Here is a 24,861-nt window from a genome sequence, read left to right on the forward strand (position 1 = left end):
TGTGGCTGTCCGTGGCTGCCTAGGGTCGGTTGAGGCAAGTAGGTAGGAACAGTGGGTGGGTTTAGGTCCCACTGTCTCGTCTTGTCCCTACCCCCATCCTGACAACTGAACACTGAGGACACTACCACAGAGTAAATCAGTGGGTCGGCCACCTTCCTGTTGTCCTCTAATGTTAAATCTGTGTTCTCTCACCACTGGCCCCTAAAAGATTGGTGTCCTTCATGTCTAGCCCTGCTCCCAAACAAAACACTGGTGGAGTAAACCCCTCCTTCAGCCCCTGCTTCGGAGTAGCCTTGTAAAGTTGATGAGAGTATTAAGTTTAAAATTATGCTGTTACACTTTTCTTTGTTCCTCTATGTAAAAATAACATCCGTCTTTCATAATAATGGTCGTCATTGCGCAAATACCGTCCGTTATTTTTTCAAGAACTGATGTTATTTGTGCATTGATAGCCATTGTTAAGAAACTCGTACGTCCTTTTTATGTTGTGTGAACCTAGCCTTAGGCTCCGTTCAAATGGAGTAAGCTTGGTGGAATTCCGCGGCGGAGACTTCCTGCCAGCCTCCGTGTCATACAGGGAAACTAGAGGAGGCGCGTGAGCCTCCCATAGACTCCCAGTATGGCACGGAGGCTGGCGGGATTTGGCAGTAGAGATTTCTGCCAGTTTTACTCCGTGTGAACGGACCCTTAAGGTATGAAATATGGAGCCCATTAGATGGAGCTCATAAAGTTAAAGTCCATGAATGTTCTGTTGGCATTCTAATCCCAGAATGTCTTGCCAGATCACAAAGTACATAGACTTTCGGATCATGTACAGCCTCTGAAGCTCCCCATGGAGTAGGCACTCATGGATGCAGGCTCTCCAAGAAGAGGAACAAGCATCACATGGTCCTGTAATTCCTGCTCAGCATAAGTTCCCCGGACTCTGGGAATAAAAAAACATAAACATTACAGAAAACATAAAAAAAGTAAACATTGAAGGGTTAGTTCAGCAAAAATTTTCCTTTCCTCATGCCGTGATGAGTGGTGGGACCGCTCTCAGGAACCCCACCGGAAGGCATTTTCCACCGAGTCATAACATCTTCACAACTCGGGAGAAAATGCCCATCCCGGCTGATGGACAGCCCGCTCAGCCAATCAGTGACTGAAGTGGCGTCCTGCCCCAGTCACTGACTGGCTGAGTGGCCAGCCCATCAGTTGAGTTGTGATGTGTGCAGCTCTGGAGATCCCGGTGCCCTGCGGGGGTCCTGGAGCGGCGATCCTCCATGTCTCTACCATTTTTTTTTTAAAACAGGCAGGCCCGACATCTCCTTTAAAACTTTTAGCCTTAAGTTTCCAGTCTTTGAGTACTTAGCTGCTGTATTTCTTGCAGAAATTGGATTTTTTAATAGATTACAAATCTCTGAGCCTTTCTGGTTTGAGAGAAAAATATTTTTTTGTGAACTACCCCTTTAAAAATTAAATAGAATTATAAAAAAGGATAACTAAAAGTGATTATCCTAGGAGGGATAAAAAAATATATGGCTCCCAGCAGGGCTCTCTCCCCTGACCGTTGTAGTGACAGGAAACACTGGTGGGAGTTGTGGGAGGGGTCTTTTCATCTCTGTTTACTGTCTCTGTTTACTGTACCTACGGAGGTCAAAGGTCGACATGCAGGTGTCCCCCATCATAAAGATTATATGGAAATAAAGGGTGAAACCTCCTGTTGAGGTCGGAGCAATGAAGAACTCACAGAAATTGCCATATATTACATTTCATTTGAAGGTTATGTCTCTAGAAAATATAATTAAGGGTCGATTCACACATAAAGGATCTGCAGCAGGTGTGATGTTGTGTTCCATCATTTAGTTACATTCAATCCTGCTGCAGATTCTGTACATGTGTGAATAGAACCTAAAGCAGAGAGAGAAGTGTGAAGTTGTACAATACAACAAAATGTAAAATGGTTTACTATATTATTTTATTGCCTCTAAATTTTCCCATGAATCAGCCTCCAATTCGTCCTTAACACTGTGTTTGTCATACTTGCCTTCTAAACAGTAATACAAATATATGTCGGTTGACGTGAAGGGATGAATTGAGCATGGTAGTCATTTAACCCTTTCAATGCCGGCATGTAATGCAATCAGAGCATGGAATAAACTGAATGACAGGGGCCACACCTGTCAGGTGTCTGATCGGCACACCCGCAACATGATTGTGGGGTGGCGATGGGTTACTTCACAAGTAGAGGGTCCATACTTACCTTCCAATACTGCCAAAGAGTCTCTGCTGATACAGCCTGGCTGGGTAGACTCTATTAGCAGAGCACGGATCTCACTGATCTTTGCAATGCTATAGCACTGCATAGATCAGTATTAGCGAGCTAATGATTACTTATGAAAGGTCCCTATGGAAACTTAAAAAGTGTAAAAATATTTTTATAAATCGTTAAAAAAAAGTCCCATTGAAACCAACATGGTACCGTTAAAAGCTATGGCTCATGGTGCAAAGAGTAAGCCCTAATACAGCCCTATAGATAAAAAAACAAAAACAATTATAGGAGTTAGATAATTAGTTAGTTAATGTTAACTTTGAAGAAAGTAAAAATTTTTTAAAAAATACTAAAATAAACCAAACTATATAAATTAGGTATTTTACAGTAACTTGCATGTTACCCAAAGTTTGCTAAATTGCTGTTTTTTTTTTTTTATTTCCTCTTACAAATGCATTTTTTTCTGTTTTCATTGTACATTTTATAGTAAAATAAAAGGAGTCACAAGAAAGTAAAATTAGTCACGCAAAAAACAAGCTATCATATGGCTCTATCTATCTATCTATCTATCTATATATATATACATACACTCACCGGCCACTTTATTAGGTACACCTGTCCAACTGCACGTTACCACTTAATGTCTAATCAGCCAATCACATGGCGGCAACTCAGTGCATTTAGGCATGTAGACATGGTCAAGACAATCTCCTGCAGTTCAAACCGAGCATCAGTATGGGGAAGAAAGGTGATTTGAGTGCCTTTGAACGTGGCATGGTTGTTGATGCCAGAAGGGCTGGTCTGAGTATTTAAGAAACTGCTGATCTACTGGGATTTTCACGCACAACCATCTCTAGGGTTTACAGAGAATGATCCGAAAAAGAAAAAACATCCAGTGAGCGGCAGTTCTGTGGGCGGAAATGCCTTGTTGATGCCAGAGGTCAGAGGAGAATGGGCAGACTGGTTCCAGCTGATAGAAAGGCAACAGTGACTCAAATAGCCAACCGTTACAACCAAGGTAGGCAGAAGAGCATCTCTGAACGCACAGTACGGCCAACTTTGAGGCAGATGGGCTACAGCAGCAGAAGACCACACCGGGTGCCACTCCTTTCAGCTAAGAACAGGAAACTGAGGCTACAATTTGCACAAGCTCATCGAAATTCGACAGTAGAAGATTGGAGAAACGTTGCCTGGTCTGATGAGTCTCTATTTCTGCTGCGACATTCGGATGGTAGGTTCTGAATTTGGCGTCAACAACATGAAAGCATGGATCCATCCTGCCTTGTATCAACGGTTCAGGCTGGTGGTGGTGGTGTCATGGTGTGGGGAATATTTTCTTGGCACTCTTTGGGCCCCTTGGTACCAATTGAGCATCGTTGCAACGCCACAGCCTACCTGAGTATTGTTGCTGACCATGTCCATCCCTTTATGACCACAATGTACCCAACATCTGATGGCTACTTTCAGCAGGATAATGCGCCATGTCATAAAGCTAGAATCATCTCAGACTGGTTTCTTGAACATGACAATGAGTTCACTGTACTCCAATGGCCTCCACAGTCACCAGATCTCAATCCAATAGAGCATCTTTGGGATGTGGTGGAACGGGAGATTCGCATCATGGATGTGCAGCCGACAAATCTGCGGCAACTGTGTGATGCCATCATGTCAATATGGACCAAAATCTCTGAGGAAGCTTCCAGCACCTTGTTGTATCTATGCCACCAAGAATTGAGGCAGTTCTGAAGGCAAAAGGGGGTCCAACCCGTTACTAGCATGGTGTACCTAATAAAGTGGCCGGTGAGTGTGTATATATATATATATATATATATATATATATATATATATATAAATCTACGCGTTGCCCCACATGCCTAGGATGAGCAGAGAATTACTAAAAATGGTAAAATCAATAAATGGAATTTTTGGACAATTGTCTAAAGTAATCGTCACCTAGCCAACCCCTAGCTGTGAATGGCTGATAACAGGAAACAATAGCCTGCAGTGACCTGGCCCTAGACGCGGAATAAGTCACGTGATCAGGAGATAACCGCTCCGCTCGGGGATTTCGGATGCGACCACGTTAGAATGTGACGTAAATCTGAGATTATCCTGAAATCTGAGGAGGTGACGCCGGGAGCTCCCCCTGGCGGCAGCTGCGGGCAGTGCGGCGCTCCAGAGCTGTCAGTCACCCGAGTGGCAGTGCTGTGCTTTCAGTCCTTGCCCCTCCTCCTCCTCCTCCTCGGCTCTCCCACCCTCCGCTCACGTAATCCAGACAGGACTCAGCCCCAGCATCCCGGCCTGATCCCTCCGAGACCCCGCGGCTTCCACACAAAGCCCTGCCGTGACTGGGGGATATGTGCGCTGCTGGAGCCCGACTAAGGGGGTCCCGTTATTGGGGTCGTACGCTGGGCACGAAGAACTGATCCGTCCGCTACCCAGGCCGCTCCGATCTGTGATCTGTGATCTGTGTGTGTGATCAGCGGCGATCTGTGCCCCCCGTGATCCGCTGTGACGCCCCCCGCAGGTATGTGGGGGAGGATGGTCTCGGATTACGGCTCTGGCTTCAACAGCTTCACGACAGGTGAGTGCCGCCAACTTACCGTCCTGTACCTGACCCTTACATGTGTCCCTACTCCCCCCCCCACATGTGTCCCTACTCCCCCTATCATATCTGCCCCCCTACATGTGCCCCTACTGCCCCCCCCACATGAGTCCCAGCCCCCGATCATACCTGCCCCCCTACTTGTGCCCCTACTGCCCCTGATCATACCTACCCCCTATATGTGCCCCTACTGCCCCCATCATACCTGCCCCCTATATGTGCCCCTACTGCCCCCATCATACCTGCCCCCTACATGTGCCCCTACTGCCCCTGATCATACCTACCCCCTATATGTGCCCCTACTGCCCCTGATCATACCTACCCCCTATATGTGCCCCTACTGCCCCCATCATACCTGCCCCCTATATGTGCCCCTACTGCCCCCATCATACCTGCCCCCTACATGTGCCCCTACTGCCCCTGATCATACCTACCCCCTATATGTGCCCCTACTGCCCCTGATCATACCTGCCCCCTATATGTGCCCCTACTGCCCCCATCATACCTGCCCCCTACATGTGCCCCTACTGCCCCTGATCATACCTACCCCCTATATGTGCCCCTACTGCCCCCATCATACCTGCCCCCTACATGTGCCCCTACTGCCCCTGATCATACCTGTCCCCTACATGTGCCCCTGCTGCCCCCCTATGTGTGGCTGGTAGTCCCCTGGTCTGTGATGTGGGGGGCTTCTCTATCCAGGGAATGACTACAGCAGTAGATGTGGGGCCCCGTCTGTGAGTCATTGGAAGGAAATGAGTGCAGCCATATTGCCTAATCCCAGTGTCTCTAGTAACATCCTCACCACCACGTGTATCCGTGTGTATATATATATATATATATATATATATGTGTGTATGTATGTATGTGTATCCGTATATATATATATATATATATATCTATATCTATGGCGGTGCTTATGTCTGAGGCGGCTTTCTATTGCTTCATATAGATGAGGGTCCTCGGCTTCTCTGGCTATTTTGGATCATTTCTTCCCATTTTCATCCAATCTGCTAAAGATGTGTCCCTATAAGTGTATCAGCTCTATGGTGACCAGCCGTGATGTCCCACACACACTCACACACACACTCACACACACACTCACACACTCACACACACACTCACACACACACACACTCACACACACACTCACACACACACTCACACACACACTCACACACACACTCACACACACACTCACACACACACTCACACACACACTTACACACACACTCACACACACACTCACACTCTCTCTCACACACACACACACACTCTCTCACACACTCTCACACACTCTCTCTCACACACACACACATATACAGTAACCCGAGCAGGCCGGGCATCATGGCTGTAACAATAATTACTGATCAGACGTTCAGGGCCCTATTACACGGGACGATAATCGTGCTAAAAATCGTTATGGTTTGAATTTTACACGATAATCGTTCTGTGCAATTGCAGGCAACGATCAAAAAATCGTTCGTATGTTGTTGATCGTTGAATTAGATCTGAACCTAAAATTATTGCTAATCGTTCGCTGTATCTCCACATTCGTTCACTCAAGTTCCGCATTTTTTCACTAATCGCTCATTGTTCATTGTTTTCCTGGGATCAGATGGAATAAACGGTCGTAGTAACTATCGTAACTAACGGCCATCGTTCTGTGTAATATGGTGAACGATTTCAGGTTAATGATAAACAATCTCGTTTGCCATCGTTAATCGTTAAAAATCGCTCGGTGTAATAGGACCCTTACTGTGCAGTGCAGGTGCGGTAGGCGGTGCACAGTGTGGCGCTCTGTAGGCGGTGCACAGTGTGGCGCTCTGTAGGTGGTGTACAGTGTGGCAAACAGGGTGGCGCCCTGTAGGTGGTGCGCAGGGTGGCGCCCTGTAGGTGGTGCGCAGTGTGGCGCCCTGTAGGTGGTGCGCAGTGTGGCGCCCTGTAGGTGGTGCGCAGTGTGGCGCCCTGTAGGTGGTGCGCAGTGTGGCGCCCTGTAGGTGGTGCGCAGTGTGGCGCCCTGTAGGTGGTGCGCAGTGTGGCGCCCTGTAGGTGGTGCGCAGTGTGGCGCCCTGTAGGTGGTGCGCAGTGTGGCGCCCTGTAGGTGGTGCGCAGTGTGGCGCCCTGTAGGTGGTGCGCAGTGTGGCGCCCTGTAGGTGGTGCGCAGTGTGGCGCCCTGTAGGTGGTGCGCAGTGTGGCGCCCTGTAGGTGGTGCGCAGTGTGGCGCGCAGTGTGGCGCCCTGTAGGTGGTGCGCAGTGTGGCGCTCTGTACATTATGTGATCACCAGATACTTAGACGTCATTTATTAGGAGACCTGATCAGCACAGAGAAGATGATTGTACTGCGGATATCCTGCACCTGGGGAGACTATCCTGGCACCAGGGACGTCATGGACACTTGTGTTGCACAAGGCCTGTGTGTGCCCATCCCCCGTACCATGCAGTTTCGCCCTGGCTGAGTGATTGGCGCTATCCCTTACAGACTGCCGGGAGTTATAGCGCCTACTAATGGCCCATTGTTCTCGGTAATTGACTGGCATCTGTTGTGCATGCTGTGGGTCGCGGATACTCTTCTGATGTGTGATTTGCATTGTTTGGGATGTGTTCACACTTACTGCTGGTGGTGAGGACACAGACCCCATGTGGATGTATGTCGGGTTTGGTGTGGTGACGATTGTCGCTGGAACTTTCTAGGAACCATGTGAGGCTGGATCTGTGACCCCGGGAGAATGCGGGATGATAACTGTGGTTTTCCACATTGTAATCATGTATAAAGCATGTGAGGGACGGCAGATGCTGTCAGTGTAGAAGGGGTGGCTGTAGTCCGCAGGTGTCTGCATATAGTTATAGTGTCGGTAGAGGATATAGAGCATTGTTATAGAGAGTCTGTCCTGTCAGTGTGACAGGTGAGCTCCACAATGTGTATATAGAAGTATATGCCCCCAGGAGGTGCTTGGTGAGGGGCACCTTCTTAGATCAGGGTTACGTAGTTTCCGCTGACTGCGGCAGTATACAAGGTGACATACAGCTCAGTGTATTACTTTACTCTATGTCAATCAATCTCTTCATTCTTATTGTAGCCCAGGGCTCATGGAGGGGTCTCGCTGTGTAGTTGGGGGGGGGGGGGGGCGGGGGTCTCGCTGTGTAGTTGGTGCGCGGGGGTCTCGCTGTGTAGTTGGGGGGGGGGGGGCGGGGGTCTCGCTTTGTAGTTGGGGTGGGGGGCGGGGGTCTCGCTGTGTAGTTGGGGGGGGGGGCGGGGGTCTCGCTGTGTAGTTGGGGGGGGGGGCGGGGGTCTCGCTGTGTAGTTGGGGGGGGGGGCGGGGGTCTCGCTGTGTAGTTGGGGGGGGGGGCGGGGGTCTCGCTGTGTAGTTGGGGGGGGGCGGGGGTCTCGCTGTGTAGTTGGGGGCGGGGGTCTCGCTGTGTAGTTGGGGGGGGGGCGGGGGTCTCGCTGTGTAGTTGGGGGGGGGGGGGGGCGGGTGTCTCACTGTGTAGTTGGTGTCCCGGGGTCTCGCTGTGTAGTTATTGTGGGCGCAGAGCATTTATGTAGAGGAAGTGGGGAGGGCTGGCGGGCCGTGTCCCAGGCTGGAGCAATCTGCTGCCGGTTACTGTGATGGTTCTCATTATGACTTTGTGAGAGATATATGGAAACAATCAGGACTTCACCATGGACTGTGTGTGATGCCGGCTGTGTGGCGTGGGGGACGTTCTCCAGACTCCTTTGTTTTATGTAGTTCTACACGGGGTTGGATGCAGTTCTATAGATTACATGTGCAGTTAGATACTTTATGTATCTTTCCGTCCATCCGTCCGTCGCCATCCTACAGCTCGGGTTATATAGTTATATGCCTCTATAATGCAGGCTTGTTTGTATAGCACCCACATATTCCGCAGTGCTGTACACCATCCACACCAGTGCTCACAATCTCATTTCCCAAACAAAGAGCCATCTGATCAGTGAGGCTGTGCTTTATGTCCCCTCGCTCTGTGGTGGTGGTCCTCGCTCACACCATTGTGACACCCTGACACAAATCTGATCTCGGCTCAGCCGTCCCTGCACTATGAGCAGCTTTATGGTTATTTGTGGTCTCATGGCCGCCTGTGACTACAGCTGCTGATGCCAGTGCCGGAAGTCCTGAGAGGGGAAGCACAGACACAGCCGGGCAGGTCATGAGAGGGGAAGCACAGACACAGCCGGGCAGGTCCTGAGAGGGGAAGCACAGACACAGCCGGGCAGGTCCTGAGAGGGGAAGCACAGACACAGCCGGGCAGGTCCTGAGAGGGGAAGCACAAACACAGCTGGGCCGGTCCTGAGAGTGGAAGCACAGACACAGCCGGGCAGGTCCTGAGAGGGGAAGCACAGACACAGCCGGGCAGGTCCTGAGAGGGGAAGCACAGACACAGCCGGGCAGGTCCTGAGAGGGGAAGCACAGACACAGCCGGGCAGGTCCTGAGAGGGGAAGCACAGACACAGCCGGGCAGGTCCTGAGAGGGGAAGCACAGACACAGCTGGGCAGGCTACTAAACCTGGCCGATACTGGCTAAACTTACACCAGGCGGGCTGACCATCAGGGGTACGGGGGCCTTGTTGCTTCTTCTACCTTTAAGCCATGCCCTCTTGTATACTGACATGCTGTGGTGTATAAAACACAATAGATATGGGTAAGTCATGGTGTATGTAACACGTTTATCACTTTGCAGTTTATGTTCCTCTGTGTGAGATGCCGGCGGCTGCTAAGCTTGCAGTAGTTCTTGGGTTACCCCTATAAAAGAGATTGGGTGCTATGTCAGTGCGCCCTCAGCAGTTATATATAGGGGGTGGGTGCAGGACAGGCTGGTGTTACTACATTGGCGTTGTTGTTTTGTTTGTCTCCCTAGAACCATTGTCTGGTGATGACTGTAAATAACAGACAGGGGGGAGAGACCACCACAGGGCATGAAAACAACAGTGGTGACCACCCAGAGCTAAATGAGGTCACCAGTCACAATATAACAGTCCTGGCTTTTAAGGGTGCTGTGCGTTTCTGAATGTAGGTCCAGACTAGGCCCTAGCAGTTACTGGCCAAATGTCTGTGGGCTATGTGTATGGCTCCCTGGCTATTCTTTTATCTCAGTTCTAGGGCCACAGGGGCTGGAGGCCTCGGTTCTAGGGCCACAGGGGCTGGAGGCCTCGGTTCTAGGGCCACAGGGGCTGGAGGCCTCGGTTCTAGGGCCACAGGGGCTGGAGGCCTCGGTTCTAGGGCCACAGGGGCTGGAGGCCTCGGTTCTAGGGCCACAGGGGCTGGAGGCCTCGGTTCTAGGGCCACAGGGGCTGGAGGCCTCGGTTCTAGGGCCACAGGGGCTGGAGGCCTCGGTTCTAGGGCCACAGGGGCTGGAGGCCTCGGTTCTAGGGTTCAATCTATAACCCTACTGTGTTGATCCAGAAGAAGGCAAAACCCCTCATAAGGAAGTTGCCCCATCACGGGGAGAAAAATTGCTTCCCGACTCCAAATTGGCGATCAGAATGAATAATTTACCTGAAGCCGATGCTATTTCTACACAGAAATAAAAGTAGCAGCACTGGTTAGGGGCACATATAGGGGCACATCTATGGGCGCCCTGGTCTGCCAGTGTACCCGGATAACCCATAGTGTGGCATTGTACATAAGGCCTAATTCTGAGCATAGAGCAAAAGGCAGCAGGCGGTGACCTCTATTGTACTGTATAGTGGATTCAAGTCACAGTCCAGTGATCCTGCAGCCATAATAATTCTGCGCTGTTCCTGCACATACTGTAATATTATCCCGCAGTCTATCTGCCCTTGCTGGCTCTTCATAGCTCTTCATGCCCCTTCTGTGGTTTTGTGAAAGGTCGTGTTATTGTGCTGGCACATGGCCGGGCTCAGCTGCCATCTTCTTGTGCCCACACAGATCCAGACCCTGTACACAAAGGGAAAATACAGAACAATTCTCTGAGTCTCCGTCTGGTTCTCCCCTTGGAACACTACAGCCTGCAGTATAACTATTCCCATTACAAGCCTCCCTATAATAAACTTTCCTCTAGTAATTCTGAGCCTCCGAGCTGTTCTGCTCCGTCGTGGAATATGGACAGTTTGTTGTAGGAATTTCTCCATTCTATCAATGTATATAGGGTTGTTTGCCATTAGGCACATTGACTTCTGCAGCTTCTATTCAGATAAATGGGAGGTGTGCATTCACCCCACCCTCAGGAAAGCTGGGGCCGGGGCCTCTCTAGCTGCTTGGCACCGTGCTTTCCCTGGCAGATAGGCTGCAGGATGACCTCTGCGGGGGCAGGCAGTACTTGCAGGTTGTCTTTCAGCTTTGGTGCAAGGTACTGCATTGTTGTTCTGTTGGCTTGAATAGGACAATGCTGTGCTACCTTCAAGGGGAACAACATTTTTGTTTTCTTTCAAATCAACTGATACCAGAAAGTTATTTAGATTTGTAATTCACTTCTATTTGAAAAGCTTGAGTCTTCCAGTACTTATCAGCTGCTGTATGCCCTGCAGGAAGTGGTGTATTCTTTCCAGTGTGATACAATGCTCTCTGCTGCCACCCTGTCTGTTACAGGAACTGTCAAATCCCCATAGAAAACCTCTCCTGCTCTGGACAGTTCCTGACACGGACAGAGGTGGCAGCAGAGAGCACTGTCAGACTGGAGAGAGTACACCACTGCCTGCAGGACATACAGCAGAGGCCAGAGCCCTTGCATTGGCAGCTTTTTCCGATGTGCAGGTAAGGTGGTTGTCGGCCCCCCACGGCCTGTTCTGAGGATACAATACCCCCCTCCTAACAAGGCTCGGCTCCTCTCTGCTGCTTGCACAGTGTGTTTGCATGTATGTGGCTGCAGAGCGGCTAATATAACCCCCAGACATGAAGATATGTTTCCCGTCTTCTGTATTTATATCACATACAGAGATAGCCGCTCATTGAGACTGGCTGGGATTCCTGAGGAGCTAATAATAAGAGAAATGAAGGAAGACGCGAGAAATAGATGTTGCATCTGGACTTGTTTTCCTCTATGAAGGAATGTATGTGCTCATCGTCCTCGTTCTTTGTCTTATTACGGATGGGGGCTTTTGTGGGTAACGGGCTTCTGGCCCAATTGTCTTTGTATCTTAAAGGGGTACTCCAGCGGAAATTTCTTTCAAATCAACTAGTGTCAGTAAGGGCCATAGATTTTAAATGTACTTCTGTTTAAAATCTCAAGTCTCCCAGTACTTATCAGCTGCTGTATGTCCTGCAGGAAGAAGTGTATTCTTTCCAGTCTGACACAGTGCTCTCTGCTGCCACCTCTGTCCATAATAGGAACTGTCCAGAGCAGCAGCAAATCCCCATAGAAAACTTCTGCCCTGGACAGTTCCTGACACAGACAGAGTATCGCCTAGATTGTTGTTCTTTCTTTATTTTCTGGTTGTAATATTTTTATCAGTTTTTTGTGTGTGTTATTTTGGGGTCTGCCACTGTTTTAACAGCATTTAGTAATATGCTTTACAGCAAGCCTCATGGACTATAGGCACAATAGACAGGACCTGTCCCATGCAGGTGAAAGCAAAAAAAAAAAACCTTCTGGGCATGCTCAGTGACCTTTATGAGCATTGGCTATTGTGTGTAGCTCTGTCATTTATACACTGGTCTCACCTGTCTGCCATAGTAAGAAGGGCACTGCTGGGAAACGCCATTTTCTCGTGACGTGACCCCTTTAAGTGTAGCCAGTATCGGAGTAGGGGCAAAGTGGGGCTTGCTTTCCGTGCTGGTAGATCTGTCAAAATGTTGTGGTTTGGCAATGTTATCCGAACCCAAACACTCTGTATCTAAAGGGGTTATCCAGCGCTACAAAAACATGGCCACTTTCCCCCTACTGTTGTCTCCAGTTTGGGTGGGCTTTTGAAACTCAGTTCCATTGAAGTAAATGGAGCTTAATTGCAAACCACACCTGAACTGGAGACAACAGTAGGGGGAAAAGTGGCCATGTTTTTGTAGCGCTGGGTAACCCCTTTAATTCCCCGCAGCTGCAGAGGTTGTCTAGGGAGTCCTGGAAAACATGGATAGAGCCATAGGCCATAGGCCGCATCCATGTTTTCCTGGTGGCCCTAGAAGAGTATCCAACTTTCTCAGCCGCTGAGTGTTCGGGTTCGGATAACATTTCCAAATTTGAACAGTTCAGCGAGTCCGCTCAATACTACCTGCTGGTTTAGAAGGTGACCTGCGGCACATGTTCATCACATATCATGGCGTCTTTGTTTCCTAGACCAGTAGTGTATAGGGGATGATGGCCAAAGCTTCTATTCCCTGACATTTGGAGAAGTAACTTTATGTGTATTAGATGATAGAATCGCTGCGGTCTCCAGGGTTGTCACTCTCTCTTTGATGGGAACATGAGGTTACCATTCCCAGATATGTGGAATTCACTTGATAGGTTTTTGTTTTTAACCTTATCAAGTACGGATCTAACGTCCAATTTTATGTCCAGGAAATTGACTGCGTTTGTGTTTTTTTTTTTTTCCTTTTCTTCTCAAAGTATTATTTTGGTATTGAGAATTGTGATACTGAAGTAGTATCTGTATCCAAAGGCAGCTGTTCATATCCTTTTTTTGTGTGCAAATTGTGCACGTGTTGGATATTTCCATAGGGTATAATGAGCCCTACATATACCATAAGGGTATGCTTTTGGTATATATTCTGCTTGTATGTGTTGGCATACAGGAGTATTTCCTGTGGTATATGTTCAGTTAGCCATATGCTTGCAGTTACAGTATCCCTTTGTCCGACTCTGTTCACATTGGTGTTGTGGGTTGTTACAGGAGCCTGGATGGATATCACAGATCTATTATCTGTTTCCAGTCACTGATGGCAAGCAGAAATCTGGTAGTTTATTTCTGATATTACAAGAAAAAATAAACCTGTCTTACTACATGTAAGCTAGGCTTTAGGGTCTCCCAACCTGTGGCCAGGCCTAGATGCTATACTTCTAGCCCCCTATAGTCATGTAATAACAATGAATAGCAATGAGATGCATTTAGCATCCAGACATGATGTCGATGTCTGAATGGGAAATGTAGGTCAGAAGTGACGGGTGAGCGATAGATCTGACCCCCAGGCCGTCATTTGGGTGTCAGATAATAGGTTGGCAGTGCCAGTGTCCAAAGTCAGCATGAAATCCCCCCCCCCCCCCCCCTTAGGGTGTAACAATGTCCCATCACTGATGGGAAGGACTCTCACAGAACACTCTGTACCCAAATAATTTGTCTGGCAGACATGAGCTTTCTCATCTCTTACTGGACACAAGAGGCATCGGTAATGATGGCTCCTGAAGAAGAACATATAGTCCCCAGTTACCATGTACCGAAACAGCTTAATCCATATGCCTTGGCCTCTCCTCCAGTCCTAGATATGTCATGTGTGGTGCTAGTGTTGCTGGAGCCAAAGAGGTACTCTATAAAAAGAAAATTACTTTGTAAGCCAACTGGTGTCAAAAAAGTTATACAGATTTGTAATTTACTTCTATTAAAAAAATCTTAAGTCTTCCAGTACTTATCAGCTGCTGTATGTCCTGCAGGAAGTGGTGTATTCTCTCCAGTCTGACACCGTGCTCTCTGCTGCCACCTTTGTCCATGTCAGGAACTGTCCAGAGCAGCAGCAAATCTCTATAGAAAAGCCTACTTGTGCTCTGGACAGTTACTGACATAGAAAGAGGCGGCAGCAGAGGCAGTCAGATTGGAAAAAAAACACCACTTCCTGTAGGACATACAGCAGCTGATAAGTACTCGAAGACTGGAGATTCACAAATATGTTTAACTTCCTGAAACCAGTTGACTTGAAAGCATTTTTTTTTTTCCTGAGTACCCTTTTAAAAAAGTGTTTTTTGGGTTTTTGGCTTTGGGAACGACCCTTTCCCCCCCTTTCCTTCTGGACGTTCCCAGCCCAGCACCTTAGCTGCTTTAGAGTCCCTGGTGGACGGCCCTGTTACCATCCCTGTGTGCTCAGCGCAGGGTGCTCCGTCTCTGGCCTCAGTAGGTATGGGTATGTCTACCTGTAAAGTTGACTCCTCAGATGTATTCTTAGTATCACTTATTAACCCTGCACTGAAAAAGATTTGTTCAAGGTGTAATGAACGTGTGCGGCCATGACTGTCACACTACAGGACTCAGGTGCTGGGCGGGCTGCCATCTGGGGGATCTCCTATAATGAGATCTCTGGGGTGTTGCTGAGCCTGATCCTGTCTGTACTCCCAGTGCTGACACCTCTCCGCTCTCCTCCACCCTGTCTGGGATATAGGCTGCACAGTGCGGCCGCTGTCATTCATTATGCAGAATATTCAGCCGCCTTCCCCTTCAGAGATCTTGGGAATACAACATACATCTCAACTAGAATAACCTATTCATACGGTGACGTCTATGCAAGTATGTAAATTGTTACAATGTTCTGACGTCCTTTATATTGGTTTTGAGAATGATTCAGATCTGTCTTCCTTTTGAGGATTTTCTTCTATCTGGCTGCATATAGATTGTGGTGTGTACAGCTGCCCACATGGCACAGACTGGGATTCAATATGGCGCTCACATTCTATTAATTGAGCGGCATCACATATTATAGAGACCTGTCAGAAGTCTTTCTTGATTGAGGTCTCTGTGTTTAGACCCCCACCGATCAGTAGCCGGGAGAAATGCACGCTCAGCATCTACTCTTCCAGCTCTGTGCTATGTAATGGAGATGGACTCACAATGTCATTCTATGGGACTGTCCCGATCGCACGCTCAGACACTTCTCTCTCTGCTCATACTTATGATCGTCTGGGATCTAAACACTCAGGCCCTGACCTTTTATCTAATAAAATGATAAATGTGAATAAAATAATAATAAAATATAAAATGTTATTTTATTTTTAAAACCGTGTCAAAAGTTCTTGTCCCACCCCCCCCCCCCCCCCTTCTAGCCCCCTCCAAGATCCTAATGAATTCCTAATGAATTATTATATCAGTCAGAAGATGCCAATAGCAGGTTTGAGATCTGTTCACAAGTGGCAGATTTGTTGCAGGGATTTGTAACTTTCTCATTCATCACAATGAGGATTATGAAGGATTACAAAAATCTTAGACCCTATTCAGATGTATGCCAGCACTATGTGTGATATATACCTTTATCAGTGAGGAGGGGTGCTCTGCTACGGCAATGAATACATATCCATAGACGTATATTTGTTAATCTATTAGTCCAAATACATTTTCATTCAGGATAAGTTGCACTGACATGTCTGTATATGTCATCAGCACAGGAATAGAAATCGTGTACAGTTTGCACAAAACCCCCCCAAAAAATTATAGCCTGGCTTTCCAGATGGCGTCCTTCCCAGGTTGTGGCCGGCCATCTCTGTGTGGCCGTAGACATGATGATCACCATATTGTTCTTACATACATTTGGCCCCTTTCCTCCATGGTTTTGTGCAGTGCTGCTGTACAGGTTGTGTCTGTAATTTATTAAGACAAGGGATTAAATTATACAGAAAAGTCATTGCTCCACTGAGATAGAGAGTTGTTCAAAATTTGCTTGTTTTTCAAGAAAAATAACCACTTTTTTTTTTTTTTTTGCATTTCTTGGTGTTTTATGTCATTTAAAGCTTTGCAAAAGTGTTATGAAGCATATAAAAGCAAAAATATATTTTGTGCCTCGTAATATACTCCGAAAAACTGTGTGAATGCCGCCAAACTCTCTGTATAAGTTCTGGAAGGGGGTGGGGGGATCAGTACTTTTCATACTCACGATGCTCTGTCACGCAGCACTCTTACTGAACAATGGCATACATGCAGAAAATCTAGTTTAGTAATCAACAAAAAATATATATATGTGTGTGTGTTTGCAGCCACAGATGATGTAATACAACAGAGATCTATGACAGAAATACATATCGGATGGGGTGAAGCCGTTTCTTCCACCGTTATCGGTTACTGGCAGGTTCACTATGGCAGAATGTCGTTCCTCATTTGTGCAGAACATTGTCTATAAAGTCTGGTCTGATGGATCAGCGTCTGCATAGTCCAGCTGTTTGGGGCGCCCCAGGAGTCAGACACCCCTGCAACCATAAACACTATGACCTGTTAAAGGTTATCATTCCCTTCTGTTTGATATCTCTATGAATGGTCTATGTGTTGGGTGGGTGTTTTGTGTTACGAATAATAACCATGAGATCCTTCTCTTTTTGTGTTTCAGGTGCTGATTTCCCCCCATCAGGGTGGCTCGCCAGTTCATTGTGGCATTCTTCAGTCGCCCCACCCAGTGGGAGAAATAGCCACACACGGAGACACAGCATTACATCTGACAGTGGGGATACCGGCATAGGAACCTCCTGTTCAGACAGCCTGGAAGGTGAGGAAACGCTTTCACTTTTGGGGTCACTTAGATTATAAAGGATTTCCACCATGCGCCTGTTCTCCTAAATGGACAGTGTCACCTAGGCGGAGCTTCCTGGCAGTGGCACCCCCTCTCCCATATGGACAGTGTCACCTAGGTGGAGCTTCCTGGCAGTTTCACCCCATCTCTGTTGTGAAGCCCCACCTAGTTGACATTGTCCACTGCAAATAGAGTAAGGGAGGGGACAGTATCACTTTAAGACTCTGTTCATAGTTTTAATGTAACCCTTTTAGTTTTAATTTTTAGTTTTAGTTTTAATGTTCACAGTTTTAATGTACCCTTTGTGTCCGCTAAGACTGTCTGGAGCTGCACCTTGCCTGCAGAGTGCTTATCTAGCCCTGGCTGGCATGCCTCTTCTAATGATTATCAGTGGAGCGGGCCGGCTGGAGATGGGCGGAGGCGGTGCTCTGGGGATGGGGCAGTGCTCCAAGCGGCCTTACCTGACACAGGATTCCTTTAAAACCATATGGGAACTGCGCCACAAATGAAGGTAAGAGACATAGCTTCATCCTCAGCACCCCATGCGCAATAGGGAGCTATCAGCAGGTTAGATTCAGTATGGAACATGAGCTGTGATTGGTTGCTATGAGCTGTGAGCTTTGTGGCACAGATCACAGCCCCATAACACATACGGATATGTTTAAGTTTTTACGGCCATGTGAACGCGGAAATCATGCCGCAAAACTGACTGTAAAGAGTCCAAACCATAGATTCCCCCCCCCCCCCCCATATGCCCTTCACAGCACTGTGATTACGGCATCTGATACCTTGTGGGGAATGCCGTTTGTGGTGGGCCATTGCTGACTTCTGCTTTTTCATATGAATACGCTGAAGACTGGAGTCTGGTGATGCAGATGTGAGCGGAAGCTGTTAGATGTAAGTGATACCGGGCAGGAGATGGAGGGCTGAACCTGTAGCACAGCACGTCTTCTTGTCTTTCAGAGTCTGCAAGAAGTGCAAGGTTACATGGACTGTCAATATGTAAGAGGTTATTGCCTATCCCCAGGGAGAAGATATCTAGCTGATTGGTGGGGGTCCGACTTCTGGGACCTCTTAAAGTGTAGCTGTCATTTTCAAGCAACTTTGCAGAAATCAATAGTACAAGGAATATAAGAGAGTCTGTAATTAGGCAGGAGAGCTTACTTCTGTACTTCTCACAAGGTTATTCCCCCCCACCACTTCCTATCAGTTCATCTCTAATGGTGCGTTTACACGGAGCGATTATCGTTCGAATTTTCGCAATAAAGATTGCATTCGAGTGATAATCGTTCTGTGTAAACTCAGCGAACAATCAAGCGATGAGTGAGAAATCGTTCACTTGATGTTTCAACATGTTCTCAAATCATCGTTGGTCTTTCGCTGAAAGTTCTCAGATCGCTTTGTGTAAACAGTCTTTTACATTTTCATCCTACGTGTGAGATGGACTTAAGCGATCTTTAAACGATCACAATAACAATTTTTTCAATTTTCAGAACATTGGGTGATATGGACAGGTAATGTAGGAACTTATATAATTTCTTTGCACATTCCTCATCCGTCAGCTGCGCATTGCTGCTACACATAGCCAATGATTTTAGGTCAGGAGCTAAAGACACGATCAGCCGATGATCGTTGTCGAAAATGGAGCAATGGTCTGCTGAATCGTGATCTTATGCTCTGTATAATAGGGCTCTTAAGCAAACTGCTTAATGGGGAAACTAACAGCAGGTTAGAAGAGTCAAAGCTCCTGCTGATATGTTTCCATAGCTTTGGAGACGCTGAGAATACAGATAATTTTCTTACCTTCATTCTCTGCACCGTTCTTGCTAAATCTTAAGTTTAGTTAATATGTAAATTAGGTAGTTTGGTGCATTGGGGGTGGGGCTATCAATCCACCCTGCCCACCGACTGCCTCTCCATGGATATTGGGGCGGCGCTCCGCAGTGACATCTTTTTGGCCACTTATCACTCCAGAGCACTGGATGAATATTCATGAGGCGAAGGTGGGTGGCCGGGGCAGATCGGTGCACTGAGGGTAACAATGAATAATACTGGGCTTTTAATGAAAACAACACTGAGAAAATTACCTTCATTCTCAGTGACCCCGGCCCTATGGGAACACAAACAGCTGGTTAGATTTTTCTGACCTGCTGTTAGTTTCCCTTCAGTACATGTTACACTGCTTAGTGCTGGTCTGGGAACTTCTGAAGGTTTGCTACAATGAGGCAAGATATTGTTTAGTGTGTATATAGTGTATAGGAGGCAGCATAGAGGCTAGTCTACATCCACACTGCAGCTGAGCATAGAGACAGCAGACACAGGTGGAGCATGCAGGGTGGTAACCAGGGGGGTAATACCATATACTAGTCATACACTGGGCAGATATAGTCCTGCCCCTCATATACATACACAGGACGTGTCACTTGATGCGGCGGTTTTCCGAGGTCCCATGGAAAGTGAATGGAGAGGCAGTTGGGCATGTGCGCTGTGTTCTTGTGGTCAGTAGGAGTACCAGTATCTTGTGGTCAGTAGGAGTACCAGTATCTTGTGGTCAGGAGGAGTACCAGTATCTTGTGGTCAGGAGGAGTACCAGTATCTTGTGGTCAGGAGGAGTACCAGTATGTTGTGGTCAGGAGGAGTACCAGTATGTTGTGGTCAGTAGGAGCACCAGTATGTTGTGGTCAGTAGGAGCACCAGTATGTTGTGGTCAGTAGGAGCACCAGTATGTTGTGGTCAGTAGGAGCACCAGGACCATCACCATCAGCTAGATAGCCACTGTCCTGTGGGTAAGCCACCGTCATTATTTTTTTTATCTTTAGATAATCCCTTTAAATGGGTTCTGTACTAGTACAAAGTAGAGTCCCCGATGTGAAGTAAGTCATTTTGACACCTGTGGATCTGAAGGACAACGTGTCTGCGATGTTTAGTCCAGAATGGCCCCTCAGTGTTCAGAACACCCCCTGTGCCAGACGTGATATGGGCACAGCCATGGTCAGAATAGTGGCCTCCACCGTACACGTCAGCTCAGGTTCTGGCGGCTGCTCCACATGTAATGCAGTGTAGCCTGTCCCTCACGTCTGACTGCATCAGTTACTCCTCCACCGTTACATTGTCATTTGTGGTATTTTCTGCACCCGCTGACAAGACTCGAGCGGGTTTACAGGGTTTGAAAACTGAGACTTCCTGTTAATGTAGCTGCAGAGGAAGCGGCACATTGTCCTGCGCTGTGTTATGATTGCAGTTTCCTAATTCACTAGTACAGATAGGCGAACCTTCTGCTGCCCCTTCTCCTATACGTCACTGTACTGGACTGCTGCTTTATGTAAGTCATTTCATATTATGCCATGTGATGGACTTGACTCTTTTATTTAGCTTCTTCTATACAGTGAAGTGTTAACTTTTTTTTTTTTTTTGGGGGGGGGGGGGGCTGTTGGACTATATTGAACTGAAAGCTGAGATGCCTCTGTATTTTCTTTACTTGCTAGCTTCTTTGTTTACCGGAGTACCCCTTTAAATTTCCCTTTTTTATAAGTATATGATAGATGTCCTCCAGTGCTGAATACTGACATGAGTGTGAGAGTTTTTGTGAGTGTTATTGACGTTGTGTGTTGAGCGTCCTCCTACACACCATGGAGACAGTGTGGGAGGCCGCTCTCCCTATGAATCATGCCGCTAATAACAAAATGTACTGCTCAAAGTAAAGCGAGACGCCGCATTAAATGGATGTACGGTATATGTTATAAAGAGAGAAATGGCATAAACCACAATCTATGTAACAATTGAGTTTGTGCATGATGGTGGTTGGCTGTATGTTGTATGTATGAGGATAGATAGACCCTATTTGTGTTTGTATACTTTGGACTATAGCACGGGTAGGGAAGCTTGGCTCTTCAGCTGTTGCAAAACTTCTACTCCCATCATGCCCAGAAAAACAAAGCTTTAGCTGTCCATGCATGATGGGAGTTGTAGTATTGCAACAGCTGGAGACCCCAAGGTTCCCTACCCCTGGACAACAAGCTGGTTTACAAGGTGTGCAGGGTCTGCAGGTGAGATGCTGTATGGCAGCTTAAAGGGGAACTCCAGCGAAAAATACTTTCTTTAATAAAATAAACTGGTGTCAGAGAGTTAAACAGATCTGTAATTTACTCCTATTTAAAAAAAAATCTCAAGTCTTCCAGTACTCATCAGCTGTTGTATGTTCTGCAGGAAGTGGTGTATTCTTTCTAGTCTGACTCTGTGCTCTCTGCTGCCATCTTGGTCCATGTCAGGAACTGTCCAGCGTAATAGCAAATCTCCATAGAAAACGTCTCCTGCTCTGGACAGTTCCTGACATGGACAGAGGTGGCAGCAGAGAGAACTGTGTGACGGTGCGTGCATACTGAGCAATTCTCGCGAAACACCGCCGGTAAAAAAAATAAACCTTTCGTTTCTCTATTGTGTTGACTGGGCTTTCCGCTCATATTTTCACATGGCGGAAAATTCTGTCGCGGATACACGTTCCGCCTAAAGAATTGACATGTCAATTCTTTGGGTGGATTCCGCTAGAGGAATCCTATAGAAGTCTGCTTGAAAATCTGCTTGAAATTCTGCTTGAATTCCACTTGCATTGTGCTCAAACTCTACTCCTATTCTGCCAGAGCTGCATAGGCGAGGAATTTCTGCTTCAATTGCTCGCCTATTCCTCATTGTGCAGGCACCCTCAGACTGGAAAGAATACCACTTTCTGCAGGACATACAGCAGCTGATAAATACTGGAAGACTTGTTTTTCAAATGGAAGTAAATCACAAATCTGTATAACTTTTTAACACTAGTTGATTTGAATTTTTTCCCCCCCACTGGCTTAACCCTTTAAAAACAAGTGTTTGATTTCCTTGTAGCACACCCACAGAAAGACATTAAGCATTACACAGCTGATAACCAAGTCATGCATAGATGAGCTGGGTTCACCTAGATGGGGAAAAATTCTTCAAGGGCATGTCCAGGATTAGAAAATAACACAGGTACTTGGTTTCCTGTATTTTTATTTGATGTTTTTTTTTAGCTTTTCTCCTGTAATATAAAAGGTCCAGCCACTTCCTATACTCTTTACCAGTTGTGTAATGAAGCCATCTGCCTGTAAACCACAAGAATTCCCAGGCATGACTTCTAGAGAAGCTCTGACTTGTTCACAGCCCTTACACCTGTACTGGGAGCAGAGTTATTTTGGGGGACATTGGTGTTAGACTTACAATGGCTGAGGATTCCTGGTACTTGGGAAGCAAATACCCTAAATACACTGGCTGCCATTCCCCTCACTTCCCTGGAATTCTAGCAATGCCGTCCTAACACACAGATGATGTGCGGGAATGACGCATGTTACATGTGCTGGGAGGGGAGGACAGAGGGCTGCTGACTAGTCACCTTCTGGGGGTTAAGAGGTTAAATAGCAACGTTCTGCTCGTGAGAACATCACATGTTTTTTTTTTCTTCTATTTTCGCTTGTGTTTTGTTTTTTACTGTTAGAATGAGGGTTAGATGAGCTTTCACAGCACAGGCAATGCTTGCAACATGAGAGAAAATGGAGCGATGGAGAGCAGACGGGGTAGGACCTTTTCTGCTCTCCAGATAGGGTATATGACAAAATATTTTCTAAGGTTAAAGGGGATTAGAAAAACCTAGCTGCTTTTTTCCTAAAACAGCACCACATCTGTCCTCAGGTTGTATAGGGTATTACATCTCTGCTTGTGTGTGTGTGTGTGTGTGTGTGTGTGTGTATATATATATATATATATATATATATATATATATATATATACACAAATTCCAGCTCCCCCTCACCTCCAGTGCCATGCACGGATCCGCATGCGACCAACATGGAAACAAGGAAAGAAAAGTTGATGCAGCAATTGGTAAGACTTTGAATACTTTATTCCTTATTACATCTCCAATCCATTCACTTCAATGGTAGTGTGCTAGAATACCACACCCAGCTGGGGATAAGAGTGGCGCAGTTGAGGAGAATCCTGTTTTCAGAAGCCTCACCTCTTGTCCAGACTGTAACTGTCCTGTCCTGTATTACACTGACTGTCCATTGATTTCAGTGGGCACTGTGTAATTCTTCATTCCTCCTATGGTGGCGCTGCAGGGAAGCTAAACGCTTTCGGTCAGAGTTCCCCCACACATTTTCCCTCTTCCGATCCTGGCATGGAGACACTGTGCTTGTTGTATTGTCAAGGGACTCTTCTACAAAAATTAGGACTATCAAAAGAGGAAAACACACGGAGAGATTTATCAAACATGGTATAAAGTAGAATTGGCTCAGTTGCCCCTAGCAACCAATCAGATTCCACCTTTCATTTTCCAAATAGTCTGTGAGAAATGAAAGGTGGAATCTGATTGGTTGCTAGGGGCAACTGAGCCAGTTTCACTTTACGCCATGTTTGATAACTCTCCCCCTATATAACACATAAAGGTCATGCCAGTAACCAACTATACATGAAAGAAAATAAACCTACGTATTAGTCGGCCAGTCATCTGTGGTGTATGGTTATTAGGAAGAGCCCGGCACTCACCAAGTAGATTATGCTTCTTTATTGTAGTGTAGCAAACATATGGTACAGGGACGCGTTTCGGCCAAGCATGGCCTTCATCAGCTTAGGGGTGTACACCCCTAAGCTGATGAAGGCCATGCTTGGCCGAAACGCGTCCCTGTACCATATGTTTGCTACACTACAATAAAGAAGCATAATCTACTTGGTGAGTGCCGGGCTCTTCCTAATATCTGAACATTTTTCTCACCTCGAGCACCACCGCCACGGAAGTGCCGTCTTCTACATATTTCTACAGTATCTGTGGTGTATGGTGATAACTTCCTGACCTTCTTGTATTTCAGTAGCTGGAGGGGCATCACACACCAGCCCCACATCCTGAGGCTCGGAGCGGCAGCCATGTATAACGGGACGGTCTAGCTTCATGGTGGTGATCTGTAGATTAGAGTTTTTGTTGTCGTGACATTTCTAAAGCCTAATGTAAAGGAAAGGCAATGCAGAGGAGATGAGCAGTGTAAGTAGTGGCTGGCAGGTCCTGATGCAGCAGGGGACGCTCTCTGGAGAGTCCTGGCAGGCTTAGGTTACGCAGAGTAGTAGCTGGCACAGATGGAGCCTCTTTTTTTCACTGCAAAGCAAATAGAATTTCAAGCGGACACATTGGTCAGAGCCCCTGTGAATGTCACTGCCTTACCCAGAGGTTATTTGGAAGGAAACCTGATAGCGCATAGAGCGTTGCTTCCATTTGTAGCTTCTGTTAGATGCATTGCACTGAATTTATTCCAGTTTATGTAGTTTTTTTTATTGTTTTAGCATAGATCTGATCTATTGTATGTGTTAGTCTTGTATTTCCTTCATGAGTGTGATATAGTAGTTGTGTTCCCAGAAGCCATGCTGCAGTCTCCGGCCTTCTGATGAAGCTCTTTACATGCGATTACATCATTTCCCACAATGGCCATTGAGAAAATTGATTGTAGACACTTAGTGCTGGTGTATTCTCCTGTGTGTGTCTGCCGAGGACATAATCACACTTGTGTAAGGCGTCTGTAAGGATCCTGACAGCTGCATGTGCCCTGCACTATCTATTGCAGCTT

The 24,861-nt window shown here is 46.9% G+C and overlaps 1 protein-coding gene and 1 long non-coding RNA gene across 7 annotated transcripts in view; one reads left to right on the forward strand and one right to left on the reverse strand.

Moving 5' to 3' along the window:
• Positions 1-24,861, forward strand: part of CEP85L (centrosomal protein 85 like) — a 106,276-nt gene that overhangs the window by 19,222 nt on the left and 62,193 nt on the right. Inside the window, exons 1-2 of one of the 6 annotated variants that reach the window (XM_069974912.1) lie at positions 4,718-4,838; positions 17,063-17,218. In XM_069974912.1, coding sequence (XP_069831013.1) covers positions 4,784-4,838; positions 17,063-17,218 — 211 coding nt within the window. In that variant the 5' untranslated portion in view covers positions 4,718-4,783. The other 5 variants (XM_069974913.1, XM_069974915.1, XM_069974917.1 and 2 more) reach the window with 5 other exon arrangements.
• Positions 15,809-19,984, reverse strand: LOC138795608 (uncharacterized). Its single transcript, XR_011363640.1, has 3 exons — positions 19,652-19,984; positions 18,031-18,208; positions 15,809-16,322 (listed from the first exon to the last, which is right to left on the reverse strand). It is a non-coding gene; the product is annotated as an uncharacterized lncRNA (long non-coding RNA).

Source organism: Dendropsophus ebraccatus, chromosome 6 (assembly GCF_027789765.1).
Source record: "Dendropsophus ebraccatus isolate aDenEbr1 chromosome 6, aDenEbr1.pat, whole genome shotgun sequence".
NCBI classification, from domain to species: Eukaryota; Metazoa; Chordata; class Amphibia; order Anura; family Hylidae; genus Dendropsophus; species Dendropsophus ebraccatus.